The sequence below is a fragment of the Engystomops pustulosus genome, chromosome 4 (genome assembly GCF_040894005.1).
Source record: "Engystomops pustulosus chromosome 4, aEngPut4.maternal, whole genome shotgun sequence".
Taxonomy (NCBI): Eukaryota; Metazoa; Chordata; class Amphibia; order Anura; family Leptodactylidae; genus Engystomops; species Engystomops pustulosus.
Genome location: NC_092414.1, coordinates 164,606,974 through 164,625,151, shown reverse-complemented (window position 1 = coordinate 164,625,151; position 18,178 = coordinate 164,606,974). Strand labels below are relative to the sequence as shown.

Here is an 18,178-nt window from a genome sequence, read left to right as displayed (position 1 = left end):
GATGAATGTGTATTACTGACAATAAATTAATGTCCTGTGAACTTCAGTGCACATTTCAAAAATTGCAATGCAAAAAATAGTAGCAAAAAAGACAGAAAAAAAGAAAGAAAATTAAAGATAAATGACCCCTATTGTCTTATTTTTGGGGAAACATAGGAACACATACTCATATCTTTCTATGGGCTCAATACCATGGCTGTATCTCCTATTTTGCACATCCCATTTGTGGAATTAGCTAATGCCAGAAAAATACTCCAGATACTTCAGCACATTTTTGGCTTAGGCCAGACACCTTTAATTGTTTAGTTGTAAAAAAGTCCAAACTTTACAAAACACTGCTTATTTTGAGGCAGTTTTTTGGCACATGTGAAGCTAAATTTATGTTTTGAAAGACGGATAAATTTGACCCATCATTCCATCTATTGGAGATATGTATCAAGGCTCCTATGCCAGTTTTATGGTATAGTAGCCTTGAAATAACTGCAATTCCTTGTGCACCATCAGGAATTACAATTATTCTCTGTGATACTCCATCACCATACCAAGTGAAGATTGATGGGCATGAAAGGGGGCCATGCTGGGCACAAGATAGGCCAGCACAGGGCTTTCTTGCCCTGGGTCGGTGCCATAGCTATAGCCTTCATGCGATGACCTGGCGTATGATTGTTTGGCAGTGCACCGGCCCACCAAATATATCAGGAGGCTGCAGGATCCTGATACATAACCCAAAGCAGAAGAGGCCGAGTTTGATTATATGTTGACGCACAATGCACCAGCGTATGATAAATCCCAAACCTCCATGTACACAATGGGAAAGTCTTTGCATATCTATCCTTAGAATTGCATAGGTGGTGTAACACAGGGTGCATGGACTGTCTTTACATTTGATTTATATTAAATTTGCTACCTAATTGGATAAGGAGTGCATGACTATTTAAGTGGAATAGGTTATCCCTTGTAGTCACCCCAAATGCACATGCTGGGACAGTGTGCACATTGTAATTAGTTTATAACATATACTTCTACCCAGTGTACCAAATGAACATTATCTACCAGAATACTATAGAACTTGCTAAGAAATAAGCAAATAATGATCTACCTGGCTCTCGATCTCTACAATTTTCCAATCAATGAGTAATATGATATTCTACAGTATTGCTTAAATTTTCTTATTTTGTAAAGTTCTCTTTGTCAACTGATATCAGCAATGATTCACTTTGAAAATTTTTACATCTATCATCTGTACAACAACATACAACTGAATAGACAGATAGACATAGCACATGACTTCATCTTTTAACTACTGTGAAATCAGGTCTCATGGTATGTTCTCCATCCTTCAACAAGGAAAAAGAGGTCGTGCAGAGGTATATGGGAAAAAAGCATTATGTAAGCACATTGAATACATCACGGCAGAAAATGTGTCACTGCTCCATAAAAGTGAAATATGGAGATTAGACAGTAAGTAAAATCTGAAGGTCATAAATGTATCATTGTGCAGCCTGTCTTGCAGCTTACAGAATGACTTAGGGCAGAAAAGAATTATGTAATTCATTGCAGCAGTGTAAATATTTAATAGGTGCATATCACAGCGTGTATACATGGAAGGTACAGCAGCACTATAAACCTTCGGAAATCAAAGCCCTGATGTCAATGAACAAGTGACCTTCGTCTCTTTCTTATAGTCCTCTATAACCTAATATGTTGCGGATAAATGGTTATAAGATGATTGGTGTCTTCTCTTACCCTGGGAAAGTTGCCTCCATTCTGTCTCCTGGGTGGATCGTGTTGCACTTTGTCCAGCATAAGATATAAAGAGAAGACGGCCACGCAAAAGATGGCCGCTCCACACACAGTCACCTGCTTCTTCAGTTTCATCCCTGGGAGCTGTAAGAACAGACCTGGAAGAGGATCAAACAAAACCACATCCTTAATGGTGCTGCCTTATACATGGTTTTCCAGAGTATTTTTAGATATTTATAATCAGATCTTTAATATATTATACATAATTCATTGACAGTATTGAAAATCTGTAAGTAAAAGATACTGTATCTCCTCCAAAATAAGATATACAGTATTTTATAAGATATAACATATGTCACAGCAGTCATGAGTAAGGGCAGCAGTTGCCAGAAACGCATTGACTAGTGTGTCCATTTATGTACAATTTTAAATGATGAACTAAAGCCTTGTTCACACTGTTTTTTGGAGCTGCACCTGGATTTTCTTCTATGGAACCATTGGTTTACATACAGTCCATGAATTCACCGAAGTTGGGTTCAAGTCAGATTTCTAACTAAAGACCAAGGATATGTACAGTGTGTATAGAAAGTATTCAGACTGCTTTAAATTTTTCATTCTTTGTTTCATTTCATTCAATTGGTAAGATCAAAAAAGTTCTTTTTTTTTGCTCATTATAGGGGTATTCCCACAAATAACAAAATAAAACATTCTCTAATTCACTGTTATTAACAGCATTTCACAGATATAATTACAAACTGTCTCTATCAGTCCTGGTGTACACTATTTTGGTTGCCCCTAAACCCGACCCTTACCTTCTGAGATTAGGGTTGGGTAGACATCTTGCTATTCTGTCTAATGCTGCACTGAGCTTTTCACTGCTCTCTCGCTCTATCCCCCAGGCTAGCATTCCAGGAGGAACTCACACAGATACACACTGACTTCCTGCCAGTAGCTTTTAAGGAGAGTAAAGCTACAAACAGCTAAGATCTTTATCCGGGGGAGAGCGAGGCACAGCATATCTGACAGTATGTGCTATAGGTGAGATATAGCAGAGCTGAGTATATTGTGGCTGCAATAGTAGTCGTGTGTTATATCCATCTCGTGGCTCTCATCTCTCACCTCTGATCTGTCTCATCTCTTTCTATAGAATGTTCAAAAGATAAATAAAAGTGTATATAAACCTGTACCCTGATAATCTAACCACATTGTCAGCACACAGCACACAGGGATCATAATGTGTTGGTTTAGAGAGTCCCCAACAACTCTCAGGGAAATTCACACTGATCATCACTGAGTGATTGGAGCTAAAACAGCAATAAAACTGAGAAAAATTTTTATTTTTAATGATCATTACTGTGTAAACATCACTAGGGGATTTCAATTTGAGAATTTTCTTTCATGGGCAAACCCCTTTAATGTAGACATTCCTTCGGGTCATCCTTGGGATGATGTTACTCCTTCACTGGAGTCCAGCAATGATTAATTAAACTGATTGGACTTGATTGGGAAAGGCACACACCTGTCTATATAAAACCTCACAGCTCACAGTGCATGTCAGAGCACAAATGAATCACGAGGTCTAAGAAACTGCCCAAGAAGCTCAGAGTTGTGGCAAGGCACAGATCTGGCCAAGGTTACAAAAGAATTTCTTCAGCACTCAAGGTTCCTAAGAGCACAGTGGCCTCCACAATCCTTAAATGGAAGAAGTTTGGGACTACCACAACTCTTCCTCGAACTGGCCGTCCAAACAAACTAATTGATTGATGGCTTGTGAATATCCAAATTCCTCTTCATTATATTCCAGAGGTTTTCAATGGGGTTTAGGAAAAAGGGTTTTTTTTCACAGTAGTCTCTTAATTTTTTCCAGAGCTGTAGATCCACAATCACCTGGATTGTGTTGCTAGCGGTGACACCACAGAAATAAGGTTTAGGATACAGTGAGAAGTGGGTGTTCCATGGCATGCTGATCCTACTTCAGAGTGGGTCATCAACTTCCAAAAATCCAGTTGTATGGCTGCTCAACTTGACATACTACTGTCATTTTATGGGTCAAGAAACCCTAGTGTAATTTTAAAACTACAAACTGCCTGGAAAAGAGCCATTCTAAATTTCTCCTACCACTTTGTCGAAACTATTCTTCCCTAACCTAGCTTTAGGAATTTACAGTTTTAAAACAAGATATTTCCATCCGTTTGTACAGAGGATGGAAAATATCATACACCTAATTCCAAGGTCATTTGCATGCACAAATTGGCTGGCAGTAAAGTTTCATAAAGTTGGTTGATTGTATGAATTATTAAGTCTTATTTTTTATACACTATGCAATGTACCCTCTGAAGAAAATGATTTTCGTAGCAGGGTTACGATTTGAAGTGGGTAACATATATTTTGGACACATTTGGTGCAAGCAAGTGAAAAATTATACGGCTTATGTTTGAACATTTCTGGGAGTACAGTACAAGCTGTTCATATTTTGGATATTGTAATTTAGGTACATATATATATATATATATATATATATACATGTCACAAAATTTTAAAGAGTAGCAAAATGTCCAAAAAAACCCTGGCAACAAAAAAGGGTATTATTTCATGTAAGATGGAGAGCTGGAGATTCAGACCTATAAAATAGATAAATGTGCAACTGAACACAAAAAAGATAAAGGAGAATTTCTCAAAACAGAAGTTACCATTAAAATGTTTTAGTAGATATATTTAGAACTTTTTTTTACTGAAATCTATGGGGTCTGAAATTTCTGCTCAAATTATACTATGAACATTTTACATATTGTGATATTTTCAGCACATTTAAGGCAATCAGAGCCCTCTATGAAAGTAGGGGGTTCTGCAAAACATAATTGCTTGTAATACAGATCAGACAAAATTTTACAGAGCTTTAGCTCTATCATTAAAGCACCACAGAGCTCTGCATATTCATGTCCATTAACACTCATCATTCTGCTTAGTATACACGTATACCAATAAAGAGCCTGTGAGAATATACATGAACAATAAGGTTCACCACTGTCTAGTTTTCTGTAGTGTTCTCTGAATTATCACCTGATTCCAGATGTATAAGTTACGACTTATTATAAAAAGTCCTTACCTGCATCCGTTTTTTAAAGACGCATGCGTTTTTGTCAGTTTTTCCGAAATTGCGCAATGAAAAATGGACAAAAACGCATGCATTTTTAAAAAACGGATGCGTTTTTTTAACGCATGCGTTTTTAACGATCTGAAAACGCACTTAGTAAAAACGGCCCAAAAACGGCCCAAAAGCGCCATGTGTGTCTTCACCCTTAGGCTTAGGCAAGATGTTTTCACCAAAAGTTGCAAAATTCACTTAAGACCTTAACTGAGGTGTATTAAAACAGCAAAACTACTAAGATGCATCTGACGATCAAAAAAGGAAAAAAAGTCAAGAAAACAAGCCCAAAACAAAGGTACACGTGCCCCAAAGTCTTTATGTCATGTGACTATTTTGACATATTCCTTTATATTCACTGGATTTCTCTTTCTTGTTTTGAGACCGTAGATAAAAATAAAGGTCAGCTGCCCCCACAGCATACACATACACACATGTGCATTTATAGAGCGTTATATGATATAACCATATTATTCCAAATAATGGTAGATATATTAGTGGGATCAACTATATTTTAGAATTTCTGTATCAGCCTTACAATATGTCATCTACACCTTTGTGTGTGTCATTAGTAGCAGCAGAAAAAAAAATTAATAAAAAATACATTTAGATTCCAGAATTGTATCTGGATTTGGAGCACTCTGGAGCACTGGTATTACCCTCTTCACTGTCCTCCTGCATAGCACTTCCTCCCTGAGTAATTGCTGTAGTATTCAAGCCTGCTGCAGCAGTGACTCATAGCAGGGGGGAGGGGTTTATTTGTGAATATATCGCACAGGTCTAGCTACAATCTTGGAATACAAATTAATTTTCCACAGTCCTGTTTCTACTAATACCACACAGAAAAGCTATGGTTACACAGATCTCCAGGGATGCTACTGAATGCTGCAGCTTTGTATGGTTAAAACTGCTGGTAGATCCCCTTTCATTTTGAAACTATACTTTTACTAGGAAGAATGAGTTTTCCCAGGGACCCCAACCCTAATCTAGTGTGGGGGGGGGGGGGGATGACCACACATCCATGGCTCCCCACAGAGACTTTGTACATAAACTACAATATCTGAGCAGGGAAGTTTGGTTATTTAGGAGGTCCCACTGTAGTGAAAGGAGACCACCATGCTACCACTTCTCCGTACACTATGGATGGGGTATAAATACATATATTAGAATGTTATAAGATGTGATTGAACAATGCAGATACATAATAATGACCCCATCATTTGGAAACTCAGTAACTCAGGCTTTAATAATGTATAAGATTCCCAGTGACACATACATTAAACCTCGCTTGAGCCAGACAGATTTATTCTGTTCATTTACACCACTGTTTTAATGGCCATCTTGAGACTTTATTTTATTGCTAATTCAGTAATTATTGTCCACAGTGAGCAAAAACTAATTTACTTTTGTAATTGTATCTCTTTTAAAGAATGGCCCTCGCAAATAAATAAGTCACCCCTAACACTGGGCACGTATCTGGGCACGTTCCAAATACAACTCCTCTTTCTTGTCTTTTAAACACACACATCTAGAGGCGCAGTAGGAAGATACGGCCCCGCGCTCCCTCGTAGCCAGTTCATCCATTGCTTGTGTCCTACTTAGTATAATCCCATGTTAATGATAGGCAGAGCGGAGGATATTTATAGCTGTAGTCCTGGATCTGTGACAGAATGCTCATACTATATCAGGTGAGGCTGGTGAATAGCTGATACAAGCAGCTTTATGTGTAAGATATCTATTAAGGTTAGGGCAGCACTATGCAACCATAACGTTCAATGATTGCAAATATAATAAGGTAAAGTACTATTTGTAGTTACTTTAACTGATCTGCTATATGGGATTAAAACCTAACAAGAGTCATTTGGTGAGGTTTTTCAAAATACTCTATAGAAAAAAAGTTTGTGGCAAAGGTACATTTCCCCAGCTTGACCACATACTGGCACAGGGAGCAGTGGATCCATGTAAGTAGAACCGGTTCTTTTATTGTGGCTTTGGATGGCGCTCATATAGGGCTAATTGGGTTACTTGAAGGGGTATTCCAATATCAGCAAATTAATTTTAATGTTTGTATTATAAAAATTTAGACACTTTTCCAATATACTTTCTGTATCAATTCCTCACGGTTTTCTCTGCTTGCTGTCCTTCTATAGAAAGCTCCTATGTTTACTATCAGTGGACAGAAATCTTACCATGGTCACACAGGTGCACAGCTCTTTAGTATCACAGAGAGAAATCAGAGCTGTAGGTTATAACAAGTCGGGCATCTGTGTGACCATGGTCATATTTCTGTCCACTGGTACTAAACATAGAAGTTATCTATAGAATGACAATGGCTGAAATGGGAGTAACCCTTTAACCACTGTTCTATAAGGACCTGTGGGTGGAACTTGACCAGGCTCAGATCAACGGTGTAAACCCCATAGATTAAGAGGGAACACATAACCCCAGCATCTTAGGAGTTTCACTTATCTCTGAGCCCACAATCATCTACCCATTCCCAGGGTTTCCTGGCTGTTAAATCCTGAAGTCTAATTTAACAGCCTTTGTTTGGCTAATGATCGCTTGTCCAAGTTTCATGGTGGGACAAATACAAAAAAAAAAGTTAAAAAAGTTAAAAATTAATCAAGGTCCCAAATGCCTCTGTTCCATATTAAATCATCATATAATGTGAACACTAGCTATTTAGTGTCCATCTATAACAACCTGCATTAAAAAACCTAAATAATTATTGAACCTGGTGAATACTGAATAATGATATTTTTAAAAAGCAGTATATACTCTAAAATTGTCCCAATAAAAAGTATGGCTCATCCCACAAAAAACAAGGGATCAACCAGCTATATTTACAAATTGACCAAAAAATAAAAAAAGTCATGCATCTGAGTTGACAGCTATGCAAAAACTAATGATTATTCACCCAAATTAGTTTTTGTTCTGCAAAATTAGTGAAACGTAAAACAAATACTGTATGGCTTGGGCATAGAAATCATATTGACCCATAAAATAAATGTAACATGTTACTTTCTATATGCTAAATGGCAAAAAAAAAGTTTTAGTTATTTTAGTTATTTTCATCTCCCTCCAAAAATTGTTCTTAATATATTAACAATAAAGCATACACTCACCGGCCACTTTATTAGGTACACCTGTCCAACTGCTTGTTAACACTTAATTTCTAATCAGCCAATCACATGGTGGCAACTCAGTGCATTATGGCATGTAGACAATCAAGACAATCTCCTGCAGTTCAAACCGAGCATCAATATGGGGAAGAAAGGTGATTTGAGTGCCTTTGAACGTGGCATGGTTGTTGGTGCCAGAAGGGCTGGTCTGAGTATTTCAGAAACTGCTGATCTACTGGGATGGTCCGAAAAAGAAAAAACATCCAGTGAGCGGCAGTTCTGTGGGCGGAAATGTTGATGCCAGAGGTCAGAGGAGAATGGGCAGACTGGTTTGAGCTGATAGAAAGGCAACAGTGACTCAAATCGCCACCCGTTACAACCAAGGTAGGCAGAAGAGCATCTCTGAACGCACAGTACGTCGAACTTTGAGGCAGATGGGCTACAGCAGCAGAAGACCACACCGGGTGCCACTCCTTTCAGCTAAGAACACGAAACTGAGGCTACAATTTGCACAAGCTCATCTAAATTGGACAGTAAGAAGATTGGAAAAACGTTGCCTGGTCTGATGAGTCTCGATTTCTGCTGCGACATTCGGATGGTAGGGTCAGAATTTGGCGTCAACAACATGAAAGCATGGATCCATCCTGCCTTGTATCAACGGTTCAGGCTGGTGGTGGTGGTGTCATGGTGTGGGGAATATTTTCTTGGCACTCTTTGGGCCCCTTGGTACCAATTGAGCATCGTTGCAACGCCACAGCCTACCTGAGTATTGTTGCTGACCATGTCCATCCCTTTATGACCACAATGTACCCAACATCTGATGGCTACTTTCTGCAGGATAATGCGCCATGTCATAAAGCTGGAATCATCTCAGACTGGTTTCTTGAACATGACAATGAGGTCACTGGACTCAAATGGCCTTCACAGTCACCAGATCTCAATCCAATAGAGCATCTTTGGGATGTGTTGGAACGGGAGATTCGCATCATGGATGTGCAGCCGACAAATCTGCGGCAACTGTATGATGCCAAAATCTCTGAGGAATGCTTCCAGCACCTTGTTGAATCTATGCCACGAAGAATTGAGGCAGTTCTGAAGGCAAAAGGGGGTCCAATCCGTTACTAGCATGGTGTACCTAATAAAGTGGCCGGTGAGCGAAGATGCCCCCAAAACGGTGTCACTAAAAATGCAAAAAGAAAGCATTCCGAAGGCCGAATTGTTGGAAAAAAAATAGATGGTGGTAAAATAGCGCAGGAGGCGTAAGGTGTTTATATAATCAGTAACTATGGCATAATAAGTAAGGAGATTACTTTTTTAGAGACATCATATCGGGCATTAATTTGGCATAATTTTTTATATTTTTTTCTGAAAATCCTAAATTCACATGAACTTGCAAATGTTTCAACATTTTCTTTAAAATTCTTTAATGCAAACATAAAACACATCTGAAATCACTTGGGGAAGTTAAAGTGTTCTAAAGATATTGACGTATACAGTGACACGTGTTACATTTGATAAAAATGGAGTTGAAACTGACTTCCCAGGATAACGTTGCTAAGAATAAAATGCTTGTAAATTTAATGCAGATGTTTTCTTGAGATGATGTCCGATCAAAAATTAGCATAAAACACTCTACAAATAATTCAAAACTGCATCAAAAATGCACATAAAAACTGTGCATATCTAATGCAGAATTTAAAATACCATATATACTCGGCTTATACTTGAGTCAAGAAAAAATAATAGTCAAAACTCACCTTTCCGACATCACCCGTAAATCCTATGCTTGATTCGATGCTCCCGTGCCGCCACGGGTCCTTTGGATCCTCTCCGGGTTTTTCCGCTCCTCTTCGGAAGAATCCGAAGAGGACCGAAGGACCCGAGGCAGCACCGGAGAGAGACTGGGCAGGCTTTATACTACAGGGGCTGGGCAGGCTATATACTACAGGGGCTGGGCAGGCTATATACTACAGGGGCTGGGCATGCTGTATACTACAGGGGGCTGGCAGGCTATACACTACAGGGTCTGGCAGGCTATACACTACAGTGGTCTTGCTGGCTATATACTGGGAGGCTGTGACCAATGCATTTCCCACCCTCGGCTTATACTCAAGTCAATAGTTTTTCCCAGGTTTTTGTGTTGAAATTAGGGGTCTCGGCTTATACTAGGGTCGGCTTATACTTGAGAATATACAGGTAATTTTCTGCATAATCAACACGTGAAGATAGCCTAAAGGGTGGCATCGCTTAACCACTTCATACTATGGGTGGAGGTTCCAGGGTTGGTCCCACCAATAATAACATGATAGCAAATCCTAATGACTGAAATCATTTTATAAGATGCAAACCCCCCTTTAATACTTGATTATAATTTCTAGACATTTCTTTGTAGTAAAGTAATGATTTCTTGGAAAATAAAGAAAATGCTTTGCGATTCCTGTGGTTTTCCAGTTTGTGTGTTTATTAAAGGGGCTGCATGGTTGAGGGCGATTGCAGGGGTCTTGCTGCGTCTCTTCTATCTGCTATCTCTGTGGTAACTATTCTTTCTCCTGCAGTAAACATGAAATGGTTGCACGGTACCATAGAAATACGCGCACTATTGTCAGAAGTCCTGCAGAGCCGAAAGCCGCGCTGGATGCGTTCTTGGCATTAGAAAACAGAAGTGGGAATCTGGTGGTCCAAGGCAAATATGACTGCAGCACAGGTAATATCTGGAGTAAATAGTGTCTGCATGAACAAGTCATCATGTGACAGCGCGTTGGCTTTCTTCAAGAGACTTATTTATAGGACAAGGTTTTAGATGCACAAGAACTAGTAATATGCAAGCTGTTCATTCCCCTGGAGCTGCGCCAGCTGAAGCCTGAAGAACTCTTAATGTAGTGATTGTTGTGAACACACTGATGGATGCCACGATGCCCAATTACTGACCTATATATGGAAGTAAAATCTGCACTTCACAAACAAGTAACCCTTTGGCATCCATATAGTACTGAACAACTCAGGTACCTCTGACACATGAACCATTGGCTCTATAGGGAGACCATTTTATTTGCCATAGCAATAGTAATAGCCTACTAATGCTCTATCTTCCCCTCCCTTCAGTGGTGTCCTCTGACTGCAACATCTATGTGAGCACCTCAATAACATAGAGAGACAAATAATTTACATAAGGATGCACATGGTAGTCACATGTAAATGTTCCCTTTAGTAGATAACCTTATCCCCGGTCCACCTTTATTAACCTATCAACATCCAGAACACCCCCCCCCCCATAATCTGCATAAAAGGGGCAAATAATTGGACAAACACTGCAGTCTCTTCATTGCATGCCCGGCACAGTACTGTACACTGTATAGTGGCTAAGTTTGGTACTGCAGCACAGTCCATCTCTTTAATCTCTTTCCGCAGAATCATGTATATTAACATGAGGGAATGCATTTACTTAGCTCATTCTCAAGTATATCAAGGGGATCACACAGATTAATAGAAAGAGTTGTTGGGATTACTGAAAAAGCTCAGCAAAAGAATTGGTAAGAAACTGTTTTGGAAAATTAATCATTATATTATTTGTATACTATCCAAAATAGCCATCATGGGACCTATCACAGGCAGGACGCCTCTGGCCGTATGGCAACATGTTGATATGCGAACCCGATATTGGCCTACCCTCGGTCCACTTGGCACTTCCCTGGACCCCTCCGATGTTCCCGTTGGGATCGTCTTGGTCCGCTCTCGGTTCTTTGCTGTGTATAGTTTTAATTTTCGGATACTCCAATAATCAAGATGGCTATTTTGGACTCTCAGTTCTGTTTACGCATGCGCGCCTTCTCCATTCTGATTGTCCAAAGAGGACTGATTGATATACGATATGATCCTCGGAATTTAATTAACACTATGATGGATAGTTTGATCTGTTTATATATTACTGTACGTTGTATTACTGTTGGCACTTTGAGGAACGATACGTTCACTTCCTTGTCACAATATATGATGCTGTAGAGGTAGCCATGGAGACGCGTGGGTTACATCGTACAGCCTTAAGCACTTTATATTTTTATTATATTGTAATATGTATGCACCGCATCATGATTCATTGTATATATGTTATTACATTTGTGTTTTTTATATATATGGAACTGTATAACGTCACTTGTACACATGTTCACTTGTTTCACCGCTATTTAAGTCAGCTGACTTTTAACTCATTGGCACTCTTCATCAGTGTCATAGAAATACAGCAGATAACAGAGCAGCATGTACAACAAGTTGTTCTGTTCTTTGGGGGTACAATGGACCCTGTTCTTGTTATCTGTAAGGGTCTCTGGGGACTAGTATTAGGTTATAGTCTGGGCTCATCAGAGGATCCTAGGTGCTCTGTATGTATTACAACACTGTATGTATTACACATACAAGGAAGTCACAGGTTTAAAACACACAAAAAGTAAACTAATAAAGCAATACATCAAGCGTAACCATTCTATGAACTGGAGCAGACACTAATTATGCAGAGGTTACACCACGTGTAGCTTCATGTCTTGTGAAAGCTTCTCAGGCTTCTGTCTGTAGGCAATAAGGGGAATGGTTCAGACTTGTACTAGTAATACACATACCCAGCATATACCTATGTCTACGCTCATCCCCACATATACACCATGGTCACATAACCTCCCCGTGTGCAATAACAATAATTGCATTTTAATCATTAGTTAGCGCTGCAGATGTTCATGATTCATATAGCTTCTCGCTCCAATGTGGTCATTATCCGGGTCCCACAATGGTCACATACTCACTAAATAAACACTAAAAGAACAGGTTAGACTTCTCACCATCTAATTTGCAGGATTTGAAAGCAGAGAGGACTCAGCATGCACAAGTAATTACCATCACGAAGCCTTGGCATAGAAAGTAATTGATACAGGATTATAGTATTTATTGGACTTACTACATCTTTCTACAATTCAGCAATGGCTAAACTGAATATAAGGACGACATTCTTTTGATTCTGCTTTTATTAATGTATTTTGCTGAAGTTTCTGGATGAAATGCAAGCCAACAGCAAAAAGGCAAGACGATCCTAGTCTGAAACCATACTTTATGGTCCATGGATACAACCCAATACCAATTGGTTTACATGTTTTGTCTTACTTAATCGGGTTGTGTCTACACATCAGCTCCAAAATGCTCCTAAGACCTTTCCAGGGCTGTGGAGTTGAAGACCATTATGTTGGAGTCGAAATAAAATGGACCGACTGAATATCTAACAAAGTTTTACAATTAGTTCACTGTTGTGTGTAGGCTTTTAGATGAACGTGGATGCACCTTTTGTTCAATCTCCTCCCCAACAGATTAGAGGAGAAGAAATGTCTGCACTTGTCTTAGAACTGCTAGAGTGATCAGGAAACTGGATTAAGGCAGGATTGTCCTGTGTATGTTCTCTCTGTATACTGTGTCAGGATCTGAGGTAGTGGATCCTCTGTACCATCGTGAGCGATGACGTAAGCCGACACCTAGGAGCGGAATCTAAGTGGCACCTGGTCTTCACCAGAGCTCGCCGCAAGGCTTGATAAACTTGCTGCGGCAGAGTACCACCAGGTACCACAGGCGGGACCTGGTGGTGGCCAAGGCGTGGTACAAATTTGTGTGGCAGAATCGTGGTCGGGAACAGGCATGAGGAATGAAACAGGCAGCATGGGATCAACATCAGGGACAAAGAAGGAGGTCAGGACAGGCATCACGGTGTCACAGTCAGGAACGGAACAAAGTCACAATGGGAATTTAGCAGACAGGCACTAGGCAACGAAACAAGCTTTTTCTGAGTCATATAGCACAAAGATCCGTCTGTGAATCCTGGGAGTGGCCGGCTTTTATTCAATTCCTGGAAATGACCAGCACCAATCAGCTGTGCGCTGGCCCTTTAAATCTTCATGCGTCAGGGGCGCACGCCGGGCTGTGAGTAGCGGAGCAGGAACGTGGAGACACACGCTCTTGGTCTGTATTGCATATTTGTTTTCCCTAAGCCTCCACTTTGGATTTATGGATTTATGGACTTGGATTTTTGTGTCCACCATTTACTTTCTGTAGCCATACTTACCTGGGAACACTTAGTGTCTATTGTTACCTTGATTGAACTGTGTGTACTCTTTTTTGTCTGCCTGTCCCTTTACACTGCCTGCAGATTTACTGTATTTTATGTAACATTGATTATCAGTAATAAAGTTTACCATGTTTTATTGTATATTTTTAGTAATTAGGTGTTTAGTCTCCTTGGTGGTGACTGCTTATGGCCACTTTCTGACCAGTTTCACCCCGTGAACTTTTTTGAGGAACGTGGAGTGGTAAGACAGCAGAGTGGGGAGCTGGGGGCCGAAGAGAGGCACGGATGCGCCCGTGACCCGGGACGTGGGGAGCGGGAACCGCCCGTGACATACTGCTTTATGTTTTAGTTTAAATTTAGTCCATATTAGTAGAGGTTAGCTCCTCTAATGGATCCTTTACACCAGGGCTGGATGAGGGGTTGGTGAGGTTAGGTGATCACATAGGGTGCTAACCTCGCCTCCCACCCTGCAGCGCCGCACCTACTCCCTGCCCATAATGGAGATCAGAGCTATCTGCACACACCGCTTGTCACTGAACGCAGGCAGCGGTAACATCGCCCTCTGTGCAACTCGGACGTAGCCGGTCACCTCTATGCTCAGGTGACGGCAGTTGGATCATAGAGAGGAGTAGAGCAGCATCCACTCTTCTCTATGGGAGTGAAGACAAGTGCAATAGCATGAATGAGGTGGCGGCTGCAGGGAGCGTGTGTAGGAGAATATAATTGTTTTCTATTTTGCTGTGCTACTTACATGCTGGAGGGACACTATCTGTATACTGGGGGCACGTGTGGGGACCCAATCTGCCTCGGTAACTCGATCCACAGGCAACTGCCCCTGGATTATAGAGAGGAGCAGACACATGGCCCCTTCTCTCTATGGCAGCGAAGACGAGCTCAGCAGAGTGGTGTAGGCGGCGGCTGCAGGGAGCGTGGGTAGGTGGGTAAAAAAATTTTTATTTTGCTGTGCTGCTTACAGAGTGGGGGCACGTGCGGGGACACAATCTGTATACTGGGGGCATGTGCTGTGCGATCTAAATTATTTATTATATTATAATAAATTGTATATTATTTATTATTATATGATTTGCTTGTGTTCAATATGAATGAATGAGGGGGGAGCTATTAGATTGTTTGTATTGTACAGTACATTTATTGCTGGTATATACTTATCTGTGGTTATTTACTCCTGATATATACACTCACCGGCCACTTTATTAGGTACACCTGTCCAACTGCTCGTTAACACTTAATTTCTAATTAGCCAATCACATGGCGGCAACTCAGTGCATTTAGCATGTAGACATGGTCAAGACAATCTCCTGCAGTTCAAACCGAGCATCAGTATGGGGAAGAAAGGTGATTTGAGTGCCTTTGAACGTGGCATGGTTGTTGGTGCCAGAAGGCCTGGTCTGAGTATTTCAGAAACTGCTGATCTACTGGGATTTTCACACACAACCATCTCTAGGGTTGGTCCAAAAAAGAAAAAACATCCAGTGAGCGGCAGTTCCGTGGGCATGAAAGCATGGATCCATCCTGCCTTGTATCAACGGTTCAGGCTGGTGGTGGTGGCGTCATGGTGTGGGGAATATTTTCTTGGCACTCTTTGGGTCCCTTGGTACCAATTGAGCATCGTTGCAATGCCACAGCCTTCCTGAGTATTGTTGCTGACCATGTCCATCCCTTTATGACCACAATGTACCCAACATCTGATGGCTACTTTCAGCAGGATAATGCGCCATGTCATAAAGCTGGAATCATCTCAGACTGGTTTCTTGAACATGACAATGAGTTCACTGTACTCAAATGGCCTCCACAGTCACCAGATCTCAATCCAATAGAGCATCTTTGGGATGTGGTGGAACGGGAGATTCGCATCATGGATGTGCAGCCGACAAATCTGCGGCAACTGTGTGATGGCATCATGTCAATATGGATCAAAATCTCTGAGGAATGCTTCCAGCACCTTGTTGAATCTATGCCACGAAGAATTGAGGCAGTTCTGAAGGCAAAAGGGGGTCCAACCCGTTACTAGCATGGTGTACCTAATAAAGTGGCCGGTGAGTGTATTTATGTTTGCAGTATATTCATTTTTTGGTAAATATTTATATATGTGGCATTGGTATCAATGTGTTTGCCACAATCATTGCGGTTATATAGTTGTGCCCCATATTTGCAACAAATTTACAGCGGCGGGAGAGGGGGGGGGGCAATTTTGATTGCCTGCCTAGGGCACCAAAATGCCTTGTTCCTTGTCCTGCTTTACACTATATATATAGAATGTGATAGGAAAACAATTTTGTAACATCTCATATTCAGGAATAAAGAAACACACACATGAAAAAGTACTCGGTATAGAAGCCAAGCCTTAATGTTGAGCTTCAGAGACAAAGAAGCGGCTGAGCTGCACATTAAAGGAAACATAATTGGCAGCGGCATTACCCATCAATTATCCTATATGCCCTCTGGTAGCCTAAATAAAAATACATTCATTTTAGGTTAGCAATTTAACCAAGTTAAAGCATTCCGACAGAAATAGGAAAATAAATATTTTACTACACAATAAGTGAGTGTTAATCCACTGATAGTTTAGATTTGTTGTGTCTTATTGTAAAGTGAACCCATCAGAGAGACTTCAAACACTATACCACCCACAGAGTCAAATCACCCTATGTCATCTTTGTCTGATGCTGTAAAAAAAATAAAAACAAACAAGGCTTACCTAGAGAAGAGTTAGATTATGTGCATAGGGCACATTTCTTGGGTATGGTGCCGTGCCCATTGCTTTAATGTAGCAGTAAACCCTGGCATCATTGTGCATGTGCTGCTCTTATGCTCCGAGCTAAGTACAAGTATCTGGGTTTTTTTTAATGGCTCCAGATAGAGGTCAATTTGGATCAGGTGATTTAGGTTAGTTTGGGTCAGGTGATATAGGTCAATTTGATTTAGGTGATATATGTTAGTTTGGGTCAGGTGATATAGGTCGATTTAAGACACTGTGGCATCTGTGGGTGGTTTGTGTCCCAAGACGCCCTGCAGGTTCCCTTTAACTAAGTTCCTTGGGAAGTATAACCCCAGGGCACTGGCTCTTGGCTGCGAGCACTTGTGACCACCTCCCTCAGCGCTTCTCACAGCAGTTAGTATGATACAAAATTTCTGCCAGAGAGGAGGAGGAGGGAAGCGCCAAGGGAGCAGGGAGGGGGTCACAAGTACTTCAGGGGGCGTGTAAGAGCCAGAGCCCTAGAGCCAGAAGGGGCACTGGTGACGTCTACAAAACAACTTGTGTTTCCTTTTTAAAAGTTCACTTTATGAGTTAACAATCTTATTAACCCTTCTAATAAACATATCCCCATGTGCACACAGCTAGGAGCTACCCAGCAGCGTGAACTGGTAATAAACACAAAGTAGATTCCTTATAATGGGCTGTTTAAAGATCTCATACTCCAGGTCTCAAATTTGTTCATTGCATATTAATGTTGGACCTGGGGCCAACTTACACCATCAGAAAAAGGCAGTGAATTATTCCTATCTGGATGACAAGGAAAGCAGTTGGAGTCCTCAGGCCTCATTGGGGATAAAGAAGCTTTGGTTCTGCTGGTTGATCTAGGCAAATCTAAAGAGGTGTTTTATTTGCATGAACACAGCTTACAGACAAGGGTGTTGGACTCTCTAAAATGAGATATACTAATATAAAAAAAGGAACCTGTGCAGAATATACATCCCCTTTAATGTAGCCTTACCATGGCCAAACACATTAGACTGATCTAAGCCAAAGCAGCCAATTAGATGTTAAAAATTAATTGACTGATGGATCATATTTATTAAGAACAGTGTAGTCTGTACTATGTGCAGTTTGCCTGTGTAGTGTGCAGGGGCCGCCAGATTCAGGATTTGTGGCGCACATTCTCCATGAATCTGATGCCCTCTGCTCAGCTCCGACAGAGTGCACCATTATTTTTTTGGTGCAACCTTTAATGTGGGCCGTGCAACACATTTCTGTCAGAATTTGCATGTTTAATGTGGCACATGGTCCATTTAAGCACTGGAGCTCCCCCTTTGGTGCAGAAATTTGTGTCA

At 40.7% G+C, this 18,178-nt stretch overlaps 1 protein-coding gene across 2 annotated transcripts in view; it reads right to left on the bottom strand.

Moving 5' to 3' along the window:
• MAN2A2 (mannosidase alpha class 2A member 2) overlaps nucleotides 1-18,178 on the bottom strand; it is an 85,000-nt gene that overhangs the window by 62,764 nt on the left and 4,058 nt on the right. For both annotated transcript variants that reach the window (XM_072148420.1, XM_072148421.1), the window contains exon 2: nucleotides 1,747-1,901. In XM_072148420.1, coding sequence (XP_072004521.1) covers nucleotides 1,747-1,901 — 155 coding nt within the window. The remainder of the gene's footprint in view (nucleotides 1-1,746; nucleotides 1,902-18,178) is intronic.